This window comes from Sander vitreus, chromosome 9 (genome assembly GCF_031162955.1).
Source record: "Sander vitreus isolate 19-12246 chromosome 9, sanVit1, whole genome shotgun sequence".
In the NCBI taxonomy this organism is placed as follows: domain Eukaryota; kingdom Metazoa; phylum Chordata; class Actinopteri; order Perciformes; family Percidae; genus Sander; species Sander vitreus.
The window spans coordinates 30396829-30419535 of NC_135863.1; the positions used below are offsets into that span (position 1 = coordinate 30396829).

A 22707-nucleotide genomic window follows, 5' to 3' on the forward strand; every position below is an offset into this window, starting at 1 on the left:
GACACTGTATTTCACATACTCCACATCATAAACTGGTAGGTCTCGATATTTGATATTCTTACCTTTTGCTGTTAGGTACACCATTGTTTTTTTTCCCAGATAGAATGGGCTTTGATTGACATTAATTACAATCTTTGGTTTGCTTGTGCGCTCTTATCAGTTGACATTTCACGGTGCATTTAACCATCTCTGTGCCTAAAACTAGGAGCATTTGATTGCGTCTGATTGTTAATGTAGTTTCAAGAAAGACTGTTGATTTACCATTCAGACATCTGAACCATGACAGACTGTAACATGGATAACCTTTCGTACCATGCAGTCATGGTTATTCATCAACCAGTACAGCTCCGAAGAGAAAAGTGTTGCTGATAAGGCCTTGCGTTGGTGTCAGGATACAAAGGTGGCGTTGGTGAGGGGGGGAGGGGGAGGAGGAGAACAGGGTTGATGGGTGGGAGGGGCGGGAGGAAGGTGTGGGCAGAAGATGGACAGAGTAGTGAGAAAGGTAGTGTAGAGGTGGTCTCTATGATGATTCATTATTGAGATGGCAGGAGAGCTGAATGAGTGGAGGCGCTAATCTAACTCTGAGCCTGATGGACAGAATGAATATACATTATAAATGTGTGTTTGTGTGGTCACTTTGTTAGTGAGCTGCCTCTAGAGGAAATAATTTTGTTTCACGGAGTCTAGGAATGGACAAGGGATGTACCAATACTTCTCCCAACACCTATTCCGATACCATTTACAGATCCAATACCAGTGATCTCTATTACTTATTTGTATGTAAGGTAACATGAGGCCATATTGCTGTGGCACTAAAAGCTGAGCTGGGGCCCTTCATGACTGATAGGGGAAACACAGAATCTTTACAGTGACATTGACAAAGACACTGTGGATCATGGCTGATACCTGATACAGATCCGGCATATTGGATCCAGTGACCACCAGCTGTGTGGAGTTTGCGTGATGTCCCCAACTTGGTTTCAGACCTCTGAATCCAATTGATGGCTGTCTAAGCCGGATGGTGAGACAGTCAACCAATCACAACTTTGTAGGTTGTAAGAAAGGGGATACCATCTTCCTACATAGCTACATTTATTAAAAAATTGCAAAAAGCATAGATTAGATTGATGCAGTGGTATTGTTGTAAGTCAATTTACTGAAATAAAAAATGGTAAATTAACTGCCATATCAACCACTTTTTTGTGTGCTCCAGTTTCCTCTTAACAGTCCAAAGACATACAAGTTAGAATAATGAGAAAATGTGAGTGTAAATAGTTGTTCTTATCCTTGTGACAGACTGGCAATCTGTCCAAATGTGCACCCCGCCTTTTGCTCTTTGTGAGCTGTGATAGGCTTACAGCCCCCTGTGACACTGCACATACAGTAAGTGGGTATAGATGATGGATGGATTCAAATGTCAATGTCCATATGTGTGTTTTCCCTAGGTTTTTGGAAGACTTAAGTGCATGTACTTGGCAAGGAGTTTAGGGGACCTCCTCAAAAAGTTAAGTTTTTCAATAAAAAAATGTCAGCTCGTTTTGGACCATTATTTTATTAAATAGATATTTACCATATCTGTGTCTAGAACGTTGGAAAAGCTAGAGTAGATAATAAATAAATAATAAAGCTTAAAGACTAAACTTGTTAAAGAAGTCCACTTTGGACACAATTTTTATTTTTAATTTTTTTTTATTATTATTTCATTAGATCTGAGAAAAGTTATTTAGTTAGTTTTGATACGCACATTTATTTAACATTCATTCGGCTTAGATGGTGCCCAAAACAGCTTGGGTGCTGCGCCTAAGCCTTATAATGGTGGGGAAAACCCTTTTTGTGTGTGTGTGTGTGTGTGTGTGTGTGTATAAAAAATATGTGTGTTTATATATCTGGGGTGGCTCCTGGATTATGTAATGTGTACTACTGTCTGCCTGTGTGTTTTTAGTGTGTGACACTGTGCCTGTGACATAATTCGTGTCAGTAAAAAATTATCAGTCATCCTTTTTTTTTTTATTCCTATCCATCCATCTGTCTCTGTGTGTCTGCCTTCAGAGGCCCAGTTTGAAAAGCCTGTGGTACGTCTGTGTGTGCGCATGTTTGTCTGCGTGTGTGCGGACGTGTGTGTTTGTGCAACAGCATCGTGCGACACCATGATTAAGTGTTTTGAATAATTGATGATTGCATCCCTCATTAAGTCTCAGTCTCCTGCTCCGGCAGGCCCCCGCTCTATTTTTACACACCAGAATCCTCCTCTTTTCTCTTCTCTTCCACTCCACAGATGTAGCAAATCCATCACTCACTTTAGGCTCTGTTGATGGGTGTCCAGAGGGGCTGTGGGGGGAACTAAATCATGTTGAGTGGACATTTTTAACAGACCAGCAGCGCAACGGACTGCAGCTCAGTGATGATGGTTTTCCAGAGCAAAGAGCGACCCCTGGCTTAAGAGCTGCTGGCGACACTCTTTGCAACAAGCCAAATTGTAAAATATGATGTTGTGAAGCTGTGAGTGTGAACGTGGTTACTTTCTTGGCTACGACTGAAAAACCTCCAATCCTTTTCTATGTGTCTGTCATTCTGATCCCTGTAGACTCTTCATTTATTCATCTATCCACACACCGCTGATGCATAAAATTAAATAAGTAAAGATGACATAAAAAAATAATTAAAGAAAGGTATTTATTTGTATCTGAAGGGTCAGGGGAACACACAACAGACCCTCTGACCGGTTGTGTGTGTTTGTACTGTACTTGGATAATCAGGATCATTACCACAAGAAACCATAAATCACTAAATCATTCCCAGAGAGGTTCCACTTCCTCATGTTGCTGAGAGATGTGTGAAGACCATCACTGATAACGTCTTCAGAGATGAACAGAAGAAAGGCTGCAGCTGAACAAAATAAAAGCATGGATTGCTAAATTATCAGTCGCACCCTGAATGCAATGCTGGAGTGTTCATAGGAAAGATGAGCATGACGCAGACAGATATAGTAGAAAAGTAGACTGGGTTTGAAGGAGGCAGAGAGAAGATCAGACTGACCAAAAGGTAATATCAGACTGCAGGTTTGTTAATGAAGGCATGTACAGCTTCCACTCTGCATGAAAAAGACTGCCTCATACACATTGTTGAGTACAACCAATTTATATTTTAGCACATTAACATGAAGGAGGACACACACACACACACACACACACACACACACAGGGGAGGTGCAGGGAGAACGAGATTCGTTTTCATCTATTTCCCCTTAAAACATGAGAAAGGAGGAATTCCCCAAAGAGTGCGCAGCGCTTTGATATTTTCAGCACCGTGTCTGTAAATAGGTTAGGTGAAGACAATGTGAGGCATGTTTGTATGTGTGTGCGCATGTTTTTGTGTTCATTTGCGATCTGCACGTGCATGTGAATCTGTCATCTTGTGGGGTATCCTATTTCTGGCAGGAGATTGTGGGTGGGAAAGTGTATGTGTATGTATGTTTTACCTTTTCCTGATGAGGCCTCTGCTCAATGTTCCTTCCAGTCATTCAGGCAGGCAGGGAGCCATGTGGAGTACCTAGAGCAGCTCCGTGCACCGTGTTTCCATGTTTGCCTCCTGCAGCTTGCTGTTGTGCTGGCTGCTGGCCTGGCTGACTGCCTGCTGAACTAGCTGCACTGCTGTTCTGATAAGCCTACAGGGCTGCTGCAATAGCTGGTGCTTTATCCACTAGACAGCTGCAGTAACCATTTTGAGCCGTTGTTTGTATGCGGTACAGATGTAAGCACTGTTGAAGTCACAGATATTTCTTTTTCTTGCTCCAACATCAAGAGGGATTGTATGATATCTCTACTAATATGGTGTGTGTGTGTGTGTGTGTGTGTGTGAGACATGTACGTCTCCGAAAACGCGTGCATGCTAGAAATAGGATCGACACCGTTTCCAGGCAAAACAGAATACGAAAAGATGTTTATATGTCATTTTGACAGAAATACATTAAACCCATGACATTTTGATGTTTGAAAGTATCTAGGTTTTGACATAAATGCAGATATAAATGTAATTTAAAAAAAAAAAAATTATCGCTTTTTAAAAATTGCACCTGTCAATACAAAACGAAATATTCTGTAGCCTATTTTGCCGCCAATACTGCCGACATTGTCTTTGCTGTAATCAAATCAGTATATATTTATGTTTAACATGAAGTATACTACTGCTTGAATTTCATTTTATCAATGGGAAACAGCCATGTGTACAGACAAGGCCAGCAGCAGCAGCGCTGCGTCAGACACGTTTCTGGTGTGCAAAGAAATAGAAAACGCCACGCAGCCGCCACGCAACTCACACGCAACAGAAACGCCACACAGGCAGTGTGCAGGAGGCCTAAGGCCCATTGTACCACAGGCCTCGTGTAATCACTCTTTAGCTGTACTATGGTGTGGTGAGCTGTGATCATATACCTTCTGACAGCAGCCTCTCAGCAGGCGATGACTGCATTGACCCATGATGTTGTGGCACACAGTGCCAGTCTTCACCCTCAACCAAACCATGCAAATGCAATGGGTGGTCAGACAGGTGGTTAGAAAGATTTTAAAGGACTTTCTGTGTTCAGCTTTTAGTGCCGTGCTATACTTTTGGAGCTTCAATGCAATGCCGTGGTGTGTTCACACTGCCAGCATAGCGATTACGGAATTCAATGCAAAGACGCAAATTTGCTGTGAGTAACGCTGCCGGTTTGAACACATTAGAGTTTCTGTGGTTTGGAGTTAACGTAGTAATCAGTGCACATATTTTCATTAAATTAATCTGCTGATTATTTTCTGGATTAATAGCTTAGGTATTTGGTAAAAAAAAAAAAAAGGCGGAGCAGTCCCTTACAAGCTAACATATTTCAAGATGGCGCATGAATATGGAGCGTATACCCCAGTTGATGCGAATGCAAATGTAAAATTTCAAGCCAAAAGGAATACTTGGAATTGATGGTGGTGGTCAATATTCATGAAAAAGGACAAGGACAGATTTTGATAATGAACTACTAAACACGTTACACACTGGACCTTTAAGAATAATGGTAACGGACAAGCTGCCATTTTTACCTTGAGTGCAACAAGTGCCAGTACCTCTTCATCTAACCACTTTTTACAATACACTCACCTGCAAAACTAACCCACCACGTTCTTATCAAGTTACAGTGAACAGCTAGACTGGGTAAAGCCAGCCTGATCTGCTGGCGATTTGATTTGCCCTGCAGCTCAAGTTGGAAACCTGTACATTTTTCTATCCTGCTTCCGTTACAAATCTGCGGGGACCAATCACAAACTGGCTCATCCACCTGGCGCGCTATTGGCGGGTTAAACACGATGGCGATAGAGAAGCGAAGGCAAGCAGCTTTTTGTTTACTTTCAACATGGCGGCCAAAAACAACGGCAACCCGTTGATGCCGCTGTCGCTGCTGTTTTAAAAGATTTCAAAGGCAAGTTTTCTCTGAAAACGGAACAGATACTTGCCCTGGAACAATTCCTACAAAAGAACCAACCAGCTTTGGTAAAAGCCTAATTTACCAGCTATAGCCCCGCTGGTGGCCAAATGGAGCTCAGCTTAAACCCAGTTTGTGTGTGTGTGTGTGTGTGTGTGTGTGTGTGTGTGTGTGTGTGTGTGTAAAGTACGTCACCCAGATCGTTGGTCTGATTGGTTGAAGGACTATCCAATTGCGTACAGAATCATTTGAACTATGCCCGTTGATCACGCCTCTTGTGCAGTAGAAAATACAGAGAAGACTGCCCAGACTGATGTTCAATCTTAAAAGATTGAGCTTGGTCTGGTGATAGCCAGACTAGTGAACAGCTGGACCGGCTCACCCCTGACCCCACAGTACAGGCCCATAAAAACCAGTTAGACTTCAGTTTGTTGCCAGGCGATTGGGGGAGATCTGTCCTCATACAGAGGCATTTGGCTACAGCCCTTTTTGCTGAGACAAGACCGGGCTGGGATTTGTTTTAAGAATCTTGTTTAGTCTCGTATTGTTCTCAAAAAAAAATGTGTTGAACTGCGGTTTTCTTTAATTTGAATTCATTTATGATTCAAATACCTAATTTACTCTGGTTGTGTTGTGAAACTAGCGTTGTTTTAATGTTATGAGCTTTTAAAGAGTAGTTGATTATTGATCGTTAACATGGCTGTGGTTCGATTATGGAAAATTAGGCCACTTAAAATCTTTCTATACATTCAATCCTCACCATCTGTCAGCCATACTTTGTTCTATGCTAATCTCTAACAATAATTGTGACGTGGCATAAATGACACTGGACTTAATTTATGGTTGGCGGAGTATAAAGTCACTGATTCACCGGTTATCTGGGTGTGTACTTTAACCCACAGCTCATATTCTCAGTCCTTTCTTTTTCTCATATCTCCCTTACTCACTCTCTCTCTCTCTCTCTCTCTCTCTCTCGCGCTCTTACACATAAACAGCGTATTAACTCAGCCCATTGGTACTGTACGTCTTATCCTCTAATCTCTATTAATTGATCTTTCACCCTTTTGACCGTTCTTTTCTGTTGTGCTCGGTTTCATACTTCACCGCTCTTCGTCTTTTCCTGAGTTGGTTAGACTACCGGAGTTGAGTGGACACTGTATTTCACATACTCCACATCATAAACTGGTAGGTCTCGATATTTGATATTCTTACTTTTTGCTGTTAGGTACACCATTGGTTTTTTTTCCCAGATAGAATGGGCTTTGATTGACATTAATTACAATCTTTGGTTTGCTTGTGCGCTCTTATCAGTTGACATTTCACGGTGCATTTAACCATCTCTGTGCCTAAAACTAGGAGCATTTGATTGCGTCTGATTGTTAATGTAGTTTCAAGAAAGACTGTTGATTTACCATTCAGACATCTGAACCATGACAGACTGTAACATGGATAACCTTTCGTACCCGCAGTCATGGTTATTCATCAACCAGTACAGCTCCGAAGAGAAAAGTGTTGCTGATAAGGCCTTGCGTTGGTGTCAGGATACAAAGGTGGCGTTGGTGAGGGGGGAGGGGAGGAGGAGAACAGGGTTGATGGGTGGGAGGGGCGGGAGGAAGGTGGGGGCAGAAGATGGACAGAGTAGTGAGAAAGGTAGTGTAGAGGTGGTCTCTATGATGATTCATTATTGAGATGGCAGGAGAGCTGAATGAGTGGAGGCGCTAATCTAACTCTGAGCCTGATGGACAGAACACAATTACCCTGAGAGTGGGAGGTGGGTGAAAGAGGGGAGGGTAGAGAGCCAGCACCCCCCCTCCCTCATTTCTTTCTTTCTTTTTTCTTTCCTTTCGCCTGGCAGACTTTACTGTAGCTGCAGATGATTTTTGGGCATTAAGCTCCTGTTGGCAGCATCCTGTTTATTGAGAGTGAGAGACACACACACACACACACACACACACACACACACACCCCAGATCCTCACATCACCCACATGCGCTTGTTGGCAGCGCCCCATTTACGGACATCCAATTTACTGCTCGTTCCCTTTCCTTTCCTCCAGTGCGTCTCCTCTGGTACGGCTTCAGATTGCTGTCTAAATCCAGACACACTAAGCCATGTTCACATCCTACTCTGCTGCTGCTTTTAGCTTGCGCGCGGATTCCAGGTCAAACTGCCACTACAGTGTTCACGATGGCTTTTGACGGCGCTGCTTTTTCTTTCGTGTGTGTGTGTGTGTGTGTGTTCTTATTTAACTATATTCGTCCAAAAACCGGGAATACAGTATACTTGTGGGGTCCCGACAGCTTTGTGGGGCCAAAATGCTGGACCCCACAAGTTTAAAGGGCTGTCTGAGGGTTAAGACTTGGTTTTAGGTTTAGGGTTAGAATGAGGTTCTGGTTAGGGTGAGGGTAAGGGTTAAGGTTAGGCATTTAGTTGTGATGGTTAAGGTTAGGGTAAGGGGCTAGGGAATGCATTATGTCAATGGTGGGTCCCCACAAAGATAGTGCCACACACTAGAGTGTGTGTGTGTGTGTGTGTGTGTGTGTGTGTGTGTGTGTGTGTGTGGCAGGGAATTTGTACAGCTGAAGCTAGACATGGACTGCTTTTTTTGAGAAATTAGCTTGTTCTCCCCTCCAGGGACTGTAGCTTAGATGTGGAACTCTTCCTCGAACGCTCGGCAGAAACAACCATATGTCTGGAGCCTTGGAGAGGTCTGGAGAGTGGTGCCGCAGCAGATTTTTCATTTTCATCCTCAGAGTCTTGTTTTGTTGCTCATTTTCACCAGTAGACTGGTGGCAGTTTTTCTTGCAGGGGTTGGATGAGTTGGACTTCTTCAATTAAGTGAGCAGTGCTCTCATAGGAGCAATTTAACAGACCGAACTCGATACTCATTTTGCAATTATTTTGTGATATATTTTGGATTATACACTCAGTGTAAAAGCACAGAAACATGTTTAGGAATCTTGAGTTTTGTAGTTTAGAATAAAAGCTGTTATTTTGTGGGTTGAGGTGGTTGGGGGGGGGGGTCTAGAATGCTTCTTTTCTGGTCCAAGTTGAGGATTAACAGACTGCCTTTCTTCAACACAAGTTCCAGTTGCTGCCTGAAAGACTTTACAGCTTGAAGGAGAAGAACGAATTCAGAGAACAAAGAGGAAAGAGAAGAGGGACAGAGGGGGACATGTTCAGGGTTAGCGCTGAAGCCGCTCAAACTCCTTCCTTTCTGTTCTGATTTTACTTCCTTGGGCTTTTTTCTCTCCCCTACCCTTTACTCATTATCTTACTCACCACTCTGTGTTCCCTAACCCCTCACTTTCTTCCCACTCTGTTCATTTTTCTTCCCTCTAACCCCTCTCTGTTCATACTCACTCTCTCTCCATCCATTTGGTGGAACAGTGCTGCTGATAATGCCTGTAATTGGAGTGACTCACACTTTTCCAGTGTGTTTGGACCAGATAAAGAATATTGTCAGCATTTTGCCGACATGGCCTCTGCTGGCAGAATTAAATGGACTCTGTTCTGTCTGCAGCAAATTAAAAGCCTCTCAATTCATCTGTTCTCGCCCAAGGCTCACATGGGCTTCCTATTCACACAGAAACGCCGTGGAGAGGAGGAGGAAGAGAATAAGAGAGATTTACCTCTTCCCCAAGAAGTCTTTTAGTTTTGTTCAAGTCTGCACTCAGCCACTGTTACATGGAGATCGAGAGGGAAAGAGAGGTCAAGGCTGATAGTCTATGGAGGAGGTGGAGAGCGGCTCAGAATGTAGTCAGATTCATTATTCAGCATGTCAACTTGCAGCTGTCTCCTGCTGTCTTTGTACCTCAGCGTCTCTGTAAGAAAGGAGCTTGTCTGCATTTGAGTGTGCATGTAGATGTGTGTGTTTTCATGCATTCACACGACAGGGTTAGAGTGCGGATCTGAGTGTTTTTGGCTCCTAGGTTATCGGAGTCGCTGCCAGTCAACACTTCAGAATAAAATAGCGGCAGATGGGCAAAGAAGGGACATAATGCTGGGGCCAGAAGGGCCCACCAGGCCCTGGACAGGGCCCAGGAAGGGCAACAAGTGTGGTAGCAGCTTTAAAGAAAAGAATTACAGTTTAATCCAACCTGGCTCATTAGTTTTGGTCATCTTTGCTGTTGGTAATCATAAAACCGGAGCCACCGAGTGAATTGCCAAGATCTGGGAACGGGACAACCTGTGGGAACAGATGATCAGGTTTTAAACGTCCAGTTTAGCCAAACGTATTTTGAAAAGACTAAAGAAGTAAAATGAGTATCCCTTGTAAACATCACAGTTCACAAGACAGCTTCAACTTTGATCTACTGCTGTTGTGTGTGCACACAGTTTTCCTGTGCAATGAGAGAATTATAACTGTGACAGTTTTGCTTTTAAATCCAAAAGTGCTGGCTAAACTGTCAGATTGTCTGAATGTCGGATGATATTTAGTATAAAACTTTTGTGAAAATGAATGATTATTAGTGTTTTTGAACCTGTTTAAATAATTATTTCATGATTGAAGGAGGAAGTGTTTTGAAGAGGTGGGATTGTTCTTTAAGCAGTGTCCTTGCAGAGTGACATTAGTGACAGGAAGCAGGAAGTGTAGAGCAGGTCTCTCCAGCCCGTTACCATAGGCAACATCTACTCAAGGCCCCCGATCAGAAACAAGCTCATTGTCATGCCTTCGGAGAACTCTTGCAAGGTTTCGCCTGCCAAGAGTAAACAACAGCTAACTGAAGCAAACCTCTTTCTTTCTTCCTCTCTGTCTCCCCAGCTCTCTGTGGGTGTGTGTGGGATGTTGTGTCAGGGCTAAAGCCCATCCCTCTCCCATGAGCCTGTGTGCCCACACACACACCTGGCGCCTCCACACACACACCCGGCGCCCACACACGCACAGGCGGCACTGACGCTGTGAACCGGACCCTCGGAGCCCAGCGGAGCCAAGCGGAGCGGACTGCAGCCCAGTTGGAGCCTGAGGATGTCAACAGAGACAGAGCTACAGCCAGCGGTCAGGCCCGGCAGCGTCAGACGGGACTTCAAGAGGAAAGGTAAGTGCATTTTCACACCTGTTGTTGTACAGTTTGAAACATTGTTACTCTTCTAAGTTGTAGTGAAATGAATTACTCTATGAGGAAAGGACTTAATTCACTTTACATTCTTCTAGACTTAGGTACTTTATACAAAAATAAAGTACATTCTACGGCTGTACCCTCAGTGGTGGTGAAAAAAAAAAAATATATATATTGTTAGACACACTAGTATACACACTTGCACACCTTTCATTCTCTTTATTAATGATGGATTTCAGCTAGACAACAGAATTCAGGGAGGCTGTATTTCATAGCTAATTAACAGGTGCTGGGGGGGGGTGTGGCGGTACAGTAGGTTGCTACCAAACAGGTGCAGGGATGTTGTGGTTGGTGAAAAGCAAACAGATCCAGGTGTGAAAAGCTCCAGAGTCAGGTAGCTAGCAGGTGTATGAGAGCAGGCCTGGGTGGGCTCAGAGCAGAGGTGATGCCAGGGGCCAGGCTGGCAGCCATCACGCAGCTGCTCGCTGCCACCTGCCCGACTGCAAGAGCGACACCTAGCACTCTCTGAATAAGCATCTGATTGATGTAGCAAAAACTCCGGACACCGCTGGGAACGACACTTAATGGGTGCACACAACCACACGGAAACACACACGTACACGCACCCTCACTATCACCTGCAGCAGATGCCTCATTGCACACGGTGCGCCTCAGCCCCTGCAAACAGGCGTCTGTTCCCCCATACACAGTGTGTGAGGGAAGGCTGAAAAACAGTATTGTTCTGCTGCAATGAAGATCATGTTCATCATTCAGACTGCTCTCCATATGTATGTGGGGGGACGCGCACACACACACACACACACACACACACACACACACACACACACACACACACACACACACACACACACACACACGCACACACACACACTAGGACTGGGATTGAAGCCCAGAAGAGCATATGAGAGGAAAGATGAATGGTTTGCCTTCGGCATTTAGACTTGAGGGTTTTGTAGCTTCTCCTCTCTGCCTTCTTTCCCATTCTCTCTCTCTCTCTCTCTCTCTTTCTCTCGTGCGCACACACACTCACTCACACACACCTTGTCTCATTCTGAATCCCTTTTAAAACGAAAATGGGATGTAGAATTTAGTCGGCTACGGGGTCGTCGAGCTGGGCTTACACAGAGTACTCATCTCTGTTCTGATCTGGGTCATTCTCCCCGACACACACACACACACACACTCACACAGATACACACATACAGATACACACACACACACACACACACACACACACACACACACACACACACAGCGGGGTGATGAAAGTCAAATGCAATCATATACCACACATAAGCAACTAGCGTGCACTGGGAATAGCAAACCTTGATTGTGTTCCTGTTAGTTATTGTGCTTCATGTGTATGACCTGAAACCCTCGTGTACATACACTTCATACATATGTTTCCGTTTTAGTCCAGCCCCTAGTTTCCGTCTCTTTGGAGTAGCTGGATGTGAAATTTGAATTAAAATAGATCCACTGAAAAGCTGATCATCATTAGGGTGTAAATGGCAGCTCCACTGTTGTGAGAATCCCCGCAGGGTAGTTCTTTTACTCTTCTAATATCCTTCCTCTCCCTCCTCATCCTCCTCCGCTCTGCTCTGACTCCTACATGACCTTGCCCTGGATGAGTGAGACACAGAGGAGAGACTGATCACGCAGAGAGGGAGAGAGACTGATCACGGAGAGACTGAGAGAGACTAATGAGTCAATATGAAGGAGAGCTGTTTAATCTCAGGCCTTTGGTTCACACTTCCGTGGTGAAGAATGGAATGAAAAGGACTATGGGACTGCTGCGTGTCACACATTAATCACAGATGGCGTGTGACTGGGTCTATGTGTCACTGTATCTGTGGGTCTGTGAGTGCACATGTGTGTGTGTGTGGGGGGGGATTTCAGGGGTCATTCTTCTAAGAGCAGGGTTTTTTTTCTTTACCAGAAGGTTTTTATTGAATTGCCATGACAAGATGGAGATAACCTTCGACATTTAGCATTGACATGACCTGAGGAAATAACTGCAGCTTTCTGCTTCCTCTGACAATGGATACGTCTTAGTCTTATTGGTCAGGCACGATTCTTGAAGTATAATAGTCTTCATTAATCCTCAATAAATCTAGAAAGATTACATCTGTCCACCTCTTTATCCCTCTCTAATTTTCTCCCGTCCACCGTCCGCCTCCCTTCTCCCCCACCTCCTCTACCTGTGTACCTAATCATATTGATTTCAGTATTAATGTAGCTGGTGATTTAGACTTGGCTTGTGACCCTTTATAGCAAAGCAGTACCTTCTCACGACCCCTCATCAAAGGTTGCATATATGTGTGAATTCTGAGAAGTTCACCCTCTGTGTTTTTTTGCGGTGGAATTTTTACTTGACTAATAACGGACATGGCAGATTGATTCGCATTGGGATTAAGATCACAGACGACGACCTCGATGATTAGAAATTACTAGAGGTCCCCAGGTAATAGTCCCGTGCAAATTGGCACCTCAGTGCTCCAAATTCTGATTTAATTTACCAACAAAACATTATAATCATCATGAAAGTACACTTCATAGAGGCGTCAGGCATGCCAGATAGATAGATAGATAAATAGATAGATAGATAGATAGATAGATAGATAGATAGATAGATAGATAGATAGATAGATAGATAGATAGATAGATAGATCTTTATTGTCATTGTATGCAGTACAATGAAATTATGTTGGAGCCATCCTCTCCAAATAGCAGCATAGAGTAAAAAAGATAAAATATATATATTAGAGATGCACCGATTGACTGGCCGGTGACCGGAATTGGCCGATCTTCACATGATCGGCCATGACCGGCGACCGGCATGAATTTACTGTTTATCAGACCCCAGATGAGACAAGAAGCTAACGTTAGCGAACGCTGCGGTGACAGTCCCTCTGCCTCTGATGCCCCGTTGCAGGAGAACACTGTATTCCTCCGACACGCTGTATTAATGTTACTGTTTTAAAACGTTTTCCAGGTTAGTGGGGGTGCATACCACTCAAAACCAACATTAAAAACGTAGTAATCTTCCCTCAGCGTTTTTGTCTTGGTGTTAAACTGTGTGTAAAGTGACGTTAAATCATCCGTTTCATGTAACAGCACTCTAGGGTACCGTCTATTTGCTGGATTGTTCCGAGGTAACCGTCGGTAGCTAACATTAGCAGATAAGCCTGTTGGTATTGTTCATATTTATGCACAATGACAAATAAAGCAAACTTTCTAAAAAGGGAACTACACGCTGTTTTCAGGTAACGTTACTGTTGACGTTCAAACAGGCATGTGTGTGTGTTTGGAGAAATATCTTGATACTGCAAGGCTATATTTATTTTATTTTTATTTGTTATGTATATATTATTTTATTGCCGTTACCTGTTTTCCCTGTTTTCATACATACAGAAGTTTAATTGCTAATAGAGATGCACCGATAGACCAGCCGGTGACTGCAATTGGCCGGTTTTCACGTGCTCGGCCATGACCGGCGACCGGCAGGTCAGTCTGACCGATTTCATGCCGGTCAACGCTACAATTAACTGACAACAGAAGTTATCCGAGTTACAGTTCTCAAGGACGCACGCACACACGGACACGTTCTTCAGCATGTGTGCAGAAGATAACAAGTTTGCAATATGCAACACCTGCAAGGAAAAAGTAGGGCGTGGAGGGACCACACCAAAAACCAAAATCACATTTCTTTAGCTGGATATTGGATGTGAAAAGAAGGAAATGGTTCTAACGTTGCACTTTAGATGTGTGTGAATTTCCCACACCAGGAGTCATTTATATAGTTCTATTTTATAGTGATCCATTATCTGTTCAAAAAATGTTCTATGTTCTGTGCAAAATGTTCTATTAAAGAAAAGATAGAAAATAAATATTTGTGTGTGCTGTAAAGTGGTTAGAAAAAATGAAATCGGAATCGGCTAAAATCAGTATCAGCTGGCCTAACTCAAAGAAAATTGGAATCGGCCTAGAAAGTTGTAATCGGTCCATCTCTTATTTATTTATTTATTTATTTATTTATTTATATATATATATATATATACATATACATACATACATACATACATACACCAGCACATTCTCACCCAAGCACATCTCGCACACACACATTCATTCCATGTTCTCAATAAATAGCTTGAAAACAGTAAGGGGGGGCCTCCTGTATGGTTCCGTTTGTGTCCCTGTCTGTCTATTGCAACCTTAAAGTGAGCAAAGAGATTCTAGAGACTACACTAAGATGCCTCGAGTGTTAATTAGTATAACCATTAGTTTAGTTAAAAGGAAACACATTTTGATATTCTTCTTCATGATCAATAAAACAGAGCTGACAGTCTGCCAGTGCAGACACTTTTATGTGCGTGTCAAAAAAGAACAGCGAGCCAATTTGACATTTAAGCCCGACAGCAGCAGACAGTTTTGTATCCACTTAAAACTTTAACATCCCAGCACCCACCTTGCTAATGAAGTACGAGGAACCATGGCCACCTTACTCTGGGGAATCTTTGAAACACATTTCTCACTCTCACGGTGAAAGCAAATCACCCTGATGCCACAACGTAGGCTTTCAACAACAGTGCATTTTTTGTCAAATGTAGTGTAGTTAATATAATTACAGACTACACTCAAGCTGTTCTTAATGAACGTATGCTCTGCTTTTGCTTAACCCTCCAGAGGATCTCTTGTCAAAACAGGGTATGGTATTGGTCTGTTAACAAGCTGGCAGAGAGACGTTGGAGTTTTATTTTACAGTACTCTATTTTAGTTCAGTTGTATGACTTAGAAAAACAAAAATGTCTGCAGTATTTATGCACAGTTGAAGCAGCGTGAAGTTAATTTCTCTCACACACATATCTGTGTGAAACTGGCATTGTGCCCGTGTTGTTGTTCAAATATATATGGACATTATCAGGGTTGTGAATGAATATTTCAGGCCAGCCATTGATAAATTGTGACTCTGATTGGTAAGCTGGCCTACCCAAGCAGCCACTTTGGCAGGTAACCAGCAATCATTTGGCTGTTATTAATTCCTAAAACTCTACTTGTAAACCTAACAGTTTGAATTTTTTGGCATTTATTGCCAACAGACAAAGACTTTTTTTCTTTTCTATTTGCAGTATTCATAACATCATTGAATGTTCAAATAAAACATTCACTGATGCGTGTCTGTCTTTCATGATGTGACACCGAATAGGATTATGAAGTTATAAAAACTTCCGCTGCTGTCAACACACACTGTTGACTGTAATCACAACTCTGAAAAATCACGACTCTCCCACAATGGGGTTTGACTGAGTATGTGTGGGAGTGTTTCTACAGTGTAGCTGGCAGTCAACGGCATGAAAAGAGTGGTTAAGGGTTATAGCTGTGCAGCTGTTATCCTTTGCGTGTGTGGGGTTGTGGGTGTGGGTTTGCTCGTCTCTGGTGTGCGATTAGCAAACATATTATCTTCTTTGTGTGGATATTATGCAGACATCCAGTCTATCTGGTGCAATCACCGAAGCCATTTACTCTGATATCTCTCCCTGAGGAATCTTAGAGTACAAACAATGGTATTTTTAGTGTGTGTGCCTTCTATGAGAGGTAATCAGATCTGTTCTGTCCAGTCAGACAGAGATTGAATGGAATTGGCTGTCTGCTGTTGTGGCTTTTCAGTGGAGGCCAATAGTGGATAGGCGGGGATAGAAGACCACGACGACACTCAGCAGCAGATAGTGGAACACCCTTTCCAAATGTTGCTTTTCTTGTTAAGTTCCGGGAAGTTGAGGACCCAAAGGCAGAGAGGAGGCAGGCAGGAGAAAGTTGAAGTTGAGGATATATTAAACCAAAACACAAAAAATAACCAAGGGAGTCCAGAGAATAGCTGACAAGGAGAAACATGACCTGAACAAACACACACACACATACAATGATCTGACACAGGACAAGGGGAACACAAAGACTAAATACAGAGGGTAACGAGGTAACAAGAGACAGGTGACACAAGGGCTGGGAAACACAGGGAGTAAAACTAGACAAGACAGAGAACAGACTATCAAAATAAAACAGGAAACAGAACATAAAACAAGACCAATAATCACACAACAGAAGGAAACAAGACATGACAGAAAACCAGGCTACAAAAATGACAGGAAAACAGACAAAACACCAAAACCATAACATTTCTAGCACGTAAACTATATTTAGAGATAACTGCCTCCACTCTGTCCTCTCCTGCTATCCTCTTCCCTTCTCTCCCATCAGTTTATTTCTGGAAAAGTAGTGATTCCATCCATCCTGCTGTCTGCGCCTCCACCAGCCTGTGCTCTCATCGTACCCATCTATTTATCCATCCACTTTTTCTTAGCACGATAATAACTTAGGAGTGCAGGTAAGGGTGGTGAAATGTGATCAGTGCTATTCCCAGGCAGGAATCTCATTCCACTCAGCAAACCTACATCTTCTTTCTGTGCAGCAGCTCCAATGACTCTTCTGCCCCTGTTCCCAAGTGTTAAAAAAGCTTCATCCAAGCTTTCAAATGTGACCACAGCGAAAAAGCAAAAAACACCTGACTCAGAGAGAAAATATAGATCAGTGAAAGCCTTTTATTTGCTTTTTTTGAGTCTCGGACTATGTGCGTGTGTGCCTGTGGTAGCTTGTGTACTCTGTGATCCTCTCAGTATGTTCAGCTTAGTCCACTCCTGCACATTAGTTGGTGTGGCTTTGCCCACCGCATCACTAACTACAGTCTCCATAGCAACAGTTTGCTCCCTGCTCATAATTTGCACAAAAGGAAAATGTCCCAATGTCACACACAGGCTTGAATAGAGGCTGATACTCTCACCCCGCTGTGCTGGTTGAAGGACTGTGCGTTGAAAGGACATTTCTCATTTGTTGGATATTGACAGGCTGCTGTTTTCTATTTCAGTTTCCTCACAACACACAAACAGCTAAACTTTTGACCGGTTGTGTGTGTGTGTGTGTGTGTGTGTGTGTGTGTGTGTGTGTGTGTGTGTGTGTGTGTGTGTGTGTGTGTGTGTGTGTGTGTGTGTGTATGTATATGTGTGTGTATGTATGTATGTATGTATATATATTACATCTAACTCAAACATCTGAGTCATGCAACAGCAACTAGAACAACAGACTCACTCTAACCCTCCTCCCTCTTCTTTAATGTCCTGTCTGTCTCTATACAGTGTAGAGACAGACAGGACATCTAATAAACTATCTAATAAATAAGGCAAAAAGTTAAACCGGTATTAAATATTAATATCTCCCCTTCTTTGTACTGATTTTTGTAATTTACAGATGTACAAAGCAGGAATGTATGCTGTTAACGAGAAAAACTAGCATTGTAATGTCCCTTGGACTTAAAGGATGGCGACTATAGTACATACAAAGTGAGGAGATAGGAGAGAATAACACAATGGCAGATGGCAGAGCCTCCTTTTCCCTTTCATGCTCTATGGTGTTCCTCAGGCCTTCTTTGCTCCAATCCTCTCTTCCCGGACCCCGGCTGAGTGAATGAAGGGAAGAGGTTCATTACGCCAGATGAGACACAGATAGATAGAGAGAGGAAGGACAACAACTTCAGTGGTTCCGTATTTTGGCAGAGATGACAGACATGAGAGAGGGCTTTGTTCTGGCAAACTCGCCTTGGCAGGAAAGAAGGACTGCTGTGTTCTAAGGAGTTACCTGTGTTTCCTTATGCTATGAAAGAAGGGCCTCTAGTGTTTGACAGTCACACACGCGCACACACACACACACACACACACACACACACACATACATATGTACATAAACCACACACAAGCACACCTCCTGTTCACACAGACGGGGATTTAGGAAACAAATAGTTTTGACACTTTTCAGTCAGAAGGGTCTTTTAGTGTTTGAAGAGACTAAATAGTGTGTGTGTGTGTGTGTGTGTGTGTGTGTGTGTGTGTATGTATTCAGGTGAGGAACTAACAGAAGAATGACAAGGACAAAGTGTGAGGTGCTTTTTTTGTGAGGTATTTGGTGGAGGCTTACACTGCAGGCTCAGGGAAGTACTTGTTCTTCTTTTGCAGCACTATATGAACATTTATGCAAAGGTAGAATCGAGCGTGTGTGTGCGTGTGTGCGTGCGTGTGTGAGTGAGAGTGGCGGCTCAGCGGCGACCGAAAGTGTAGTCCACGGGGGGGAACCGCTTCAGCGTTCCATGACAGGATGCTAGCGGCTTGTTTACACAGCCCACCCTTCTGATACCCTGTCAGAGCCCAGAACACACACAGCTGCACCCACAAACAAAACACACGCATACACACACATATACACATAGACACAGTTACATGCACACTCGCAGGTCATGTTTCCCTTCGTTAGTGAGACCAATTACCTTGTAATTAAAGCCAGGGCGAGAAACGAGCTTTAGCACCAACCGTCCTACACAGACAGAGAGAGAGAGAGAGGGGGTGGGGGGAGTTCACAGGATTGAGAACGGCCTCATGCTAGCAGAGTTATTGTGACTGGCTTCGTATTAAATGGGGAGAACATAGAAAAGGATGAAATGAATAAATCACCTTATTCCTCCATAGAGCATGCTGTATGTCTGTGTGTGTGTGTGTGTGTGTGTGTGTGTGTGTGTGTGTGTGTGTGTGTGTGTGTGTGTGTGTGTGTGTTAAATGAAATGTATTTTCTCAGATGAAAGTAGCACTCAGATGATGTGGATGACAGTGGTCATCAAGTCTTAATGTACTGTGTATATAGAGCAAATTCAGCTGAGTGCCTTTTTCATATAACGCGGTACATCTTGTTATGGTGACAATAATAAACAAAACCCACAACACGCGCGATGAAAACAACTTTGCTGAAGTACACAGGCACACAGCAGGGAGTTGTGCCCCTTTAAAGCTTCAAGCATTTCCGAAATTTCTATGAAATTCTACTTCACTGCATACCAGAAAGTGAGCAATGAAATGAACTCTTGCAAAGATAGTCGTGCGCACACAAAATCCTCAGTGGGTTTTGTGGCTGGATACGATCAATGCAAAGAAAAAGAACAAGCACAAAACTCGTGTGGGGTGTGGGGGGGGGGGGGCTTGCGTCTGTCCCTGACGTATAATTTCAGTGCTAATGTTTTTCTGCCAGTGAGGATAGCTCTGGATGCCTCAGGACACTTTCACAGGGCCGGTCTCTGGCTGTGCCGCTGCATCCAGGTCAGAGTGGCAGGTGGGGATGTGGAGCTGGGGGAAAGGGGAAAAGAAATGGAGAGGGAGTAAATAATGTTAGAGAGAGGGAAAAAAAAAAAAATTTAGATTGTCAAAAGCTCAAAAGAAGCATCTTCATTTGGTAAACACAACAGCAGTCATGTTGCAAATAAGACATCTCTAAAAAATGCATCTCAGCAAACGCAGAGCACTCATTTATTTGATGAGTGACAACAGAACTTTATAATCTCATTTTACACCCGGCGTTTCACTTCAGCAACTACATCTATGTTTTTGTAACGTGCATATGCGTATACTCAGTAAAGTGTGAGCTCTTGTGTGCCAAATCAATCGGCCCGAATTAACCATGAGCAGAAGGGGAAACTTGTTGTTTTCTTGGCACATGCTGTTTGTGGGTTTAAAATAGTCCGTGTGAGAGTGGGTACGAGTGAGTGCTTCATCTGAACAAGTCTCTGATAGGTAAACAAAGCACAAAAAGCTGACACACATTCGGCAGCAGGGTTTAGAAGCAGGATTAATTGGAGAGTAACTGCTGGGTTCCCTCATGTGCTGTTGAGTGTTTGTTGGGAACCATCCCAGCTGTAGTTAAGAGCCTCTGGGTGCTTCTTCATCTGAAGCACAGTGAAACAAGCTACTCACTTTATACCAGCCACTGCAAACAATACAGGCCAGCTGAAAATAAGTCAGCTTTTGTGCCACTAACATCACTTCTGAGGAATACCAGACATGTCACAGACATGTGGAACAGGAAGATGCCAACAGACTTCCTGTCACAAAGAGCCACCTTTCTAATACACAGAGAGCTGCTACCTCTCTTGCTCATTCTTACCCACTGGCCTCAAACGAACGGCCTAAGTCTCTATTGTCTAATGAAATTAATGGACTAGACTGTTATGCGTTATTGGCCTTACACTTAAAGCCCTTTGCACTTGGCTTTAATCTTCAGCCTGGATGATCAGCATGCATTTGAATAGAGAAAAAGTGCACCATTGAAGATCACCCCGAATATCGCTGCAGGTCATCTAAAGCATGTTTGGACACATTAACGCAACACTAGAGAACTTTTCCCGCTTCGGTCCCCCTACAGGTTGGAAGCGGAATTGTCCATTACATTACATTTTAAACTTTGCCAGATCGGGTAGCAGATCTGTAGTTCGATTGAACTGGACAATGTAATGTAATGGACAATTCTGCTTCCAACCTGCAGGGGGGCCGAAGCTGGAAAAGTTCTGTAGTGTTGCTTTAACATCAGTCTAAAAGCAGGAACATTCTAATCTCTTCTACTGGAACTGTGTAAGTATATAGGTCATGAATCAAACAAGCAAATAAGATGGCAACAAATTAGCTTTTCTTGTGGGTAGGGAATAGAGCTCAACAGTCCCGCCCACAGCGGCTTCCGGAAGTAAAAATATAATGCACTTTTTCCATTGACAATTGGGGTATAAGCCATAAAATCGTAACCGTCGATGGTAGACTTAAAACCAGCATGCCGACATGACTAAGCAATTGTATATGCTCATATAGACGCCAAAAGTTCATGGGGCACCAACCTTGTTTGGAGATAAATGTCTTTTATTCACGGAGTCTTGGATAAGTACTTAATTACCCACAATCCTGAACAATCCCACAATCCCACAGTGATGCCTCTGATTGGTGGAACTCATGCGGGGGGGGGTGTCAGTACCCGATCTGTGCTACCTGCACGATCCGTCATGCGCATGCGCAAGCTGATAATCCTGTTTTACGAGGATTTACGACACGATCTGTTCCACGCTTCTGCCGTTAGCCTCCACCGGGAAGCTAACGTTAGTTTAGCTAACAGCTAATTCGGCTAACCGCTAGCTGACAGCTTGATTCAGTCTAACATAACGTTAACTCAAACTTAACACTGGGAAAAGCAGGCTACAGCTGACGTAACAGCTGTTATATATTTTAACGGTTATTTTCAGGTTTTGAGGGTCTTTTAAAGTTATTACATGCTGTCTCAGCTAGCGGTTAGCCAAATTAGCTGTTAGCTAAACTAACGTAGCTTCCTTTATTCAGTGGTACGCGGTGGTTTATGGGTAGTTCCTTTGCTCTGAAATGAAAATATGTACACAGTCTTTTGACTTTTTTGGGATTTTCTGTTCGTTTTTTCACTAAAAATGATACGTTGTATGCTTATGAGTCATGTCACGTCTGGTTAGCCTAAGGCATGGTCTAAAACTCTTTATATATGGATTTTTCCAGACGTCAATAGGAGAAACGAATGGGAAATTTACTTACGGAACCCAAAGTCTCTCAGAGGGGGGGCGGGACTGTTGAGCTCTATAAGCCAGACAGAAAGTGACGGAAAGGGTCATTCCAGTTTAATACAACTTGGGCCTTATTCTCATAGGGTTAGCTATCATTTTTTATAAGTATTGATAATAACCAGGGTAATTGCTGAGATCTAGGAATCACTGAAAAGAAGTTTGATGGGGCAAGAAACACGAGCATGCAATCAGACCAAGGTGATTAGTGAAATAATTATGAACTTGATTACTCAAACTGTCCGTTGATAACATGAGTTTACAAACCAACCTACTGGTTTAACACTGAGCTATTGTATTTACTGTAAAAAAAAAAAGGCAACAGTTTTCCTGTGCCATGAGGAATTATTACCAGTATTTCAGGTTTTATAAAGTGTTTTAGATAATCTGGCTAAACTGTTGTCTTGATTACAACCTGTCCTTGCCGCAATGTTGCAGGGTTTCCATTAGGGGTGCAAGATATATCGACTCAATATCGTTATCGCAATATATTGAAAGTGTCGCGATAAGTATGCAATATTGGTGGGCCACTACGTGACAAACCCTATGGAGCGTACCACGTGTGTGCATATTTCGACAGAGTGACAGTGTAAGTAAAGAAATAGATAGAGACAACAAAACGGAACGAATCAGAGAAGAGAAAGAACAGTTGTGTCCTGTTCTCTTTCTTTATTTATTTTATACTG

At 43.1% G+C, this 22707-nt stretch overlaps 1 protein-coding gene across 2 annotated transcripts in view; it reads left to right on the plus strand.

Moving 5' to 3' along the window:
- Positions 1-22707, plus strand: part of dab1a (DAB adaptor protein 1a) — an 87774-nt gene that overhangs the window by 24585 nt on the left and 40482 nt on the right. For both annotated transcript variants that reach the window (XM_078259638.1, XM_078259637.1), the window contains exon 2: positions 10212-10485. In XM_078259638.1, coding sequence (XP_078115764.1) covers positions 10416-10485 — 70 coding nt within the window. In that variant the 5' untranslated portion in view covers positions 10212-10415. The remainder of the gene's footprint in view (positions 1-10211; positions 10486-22707) is intronic.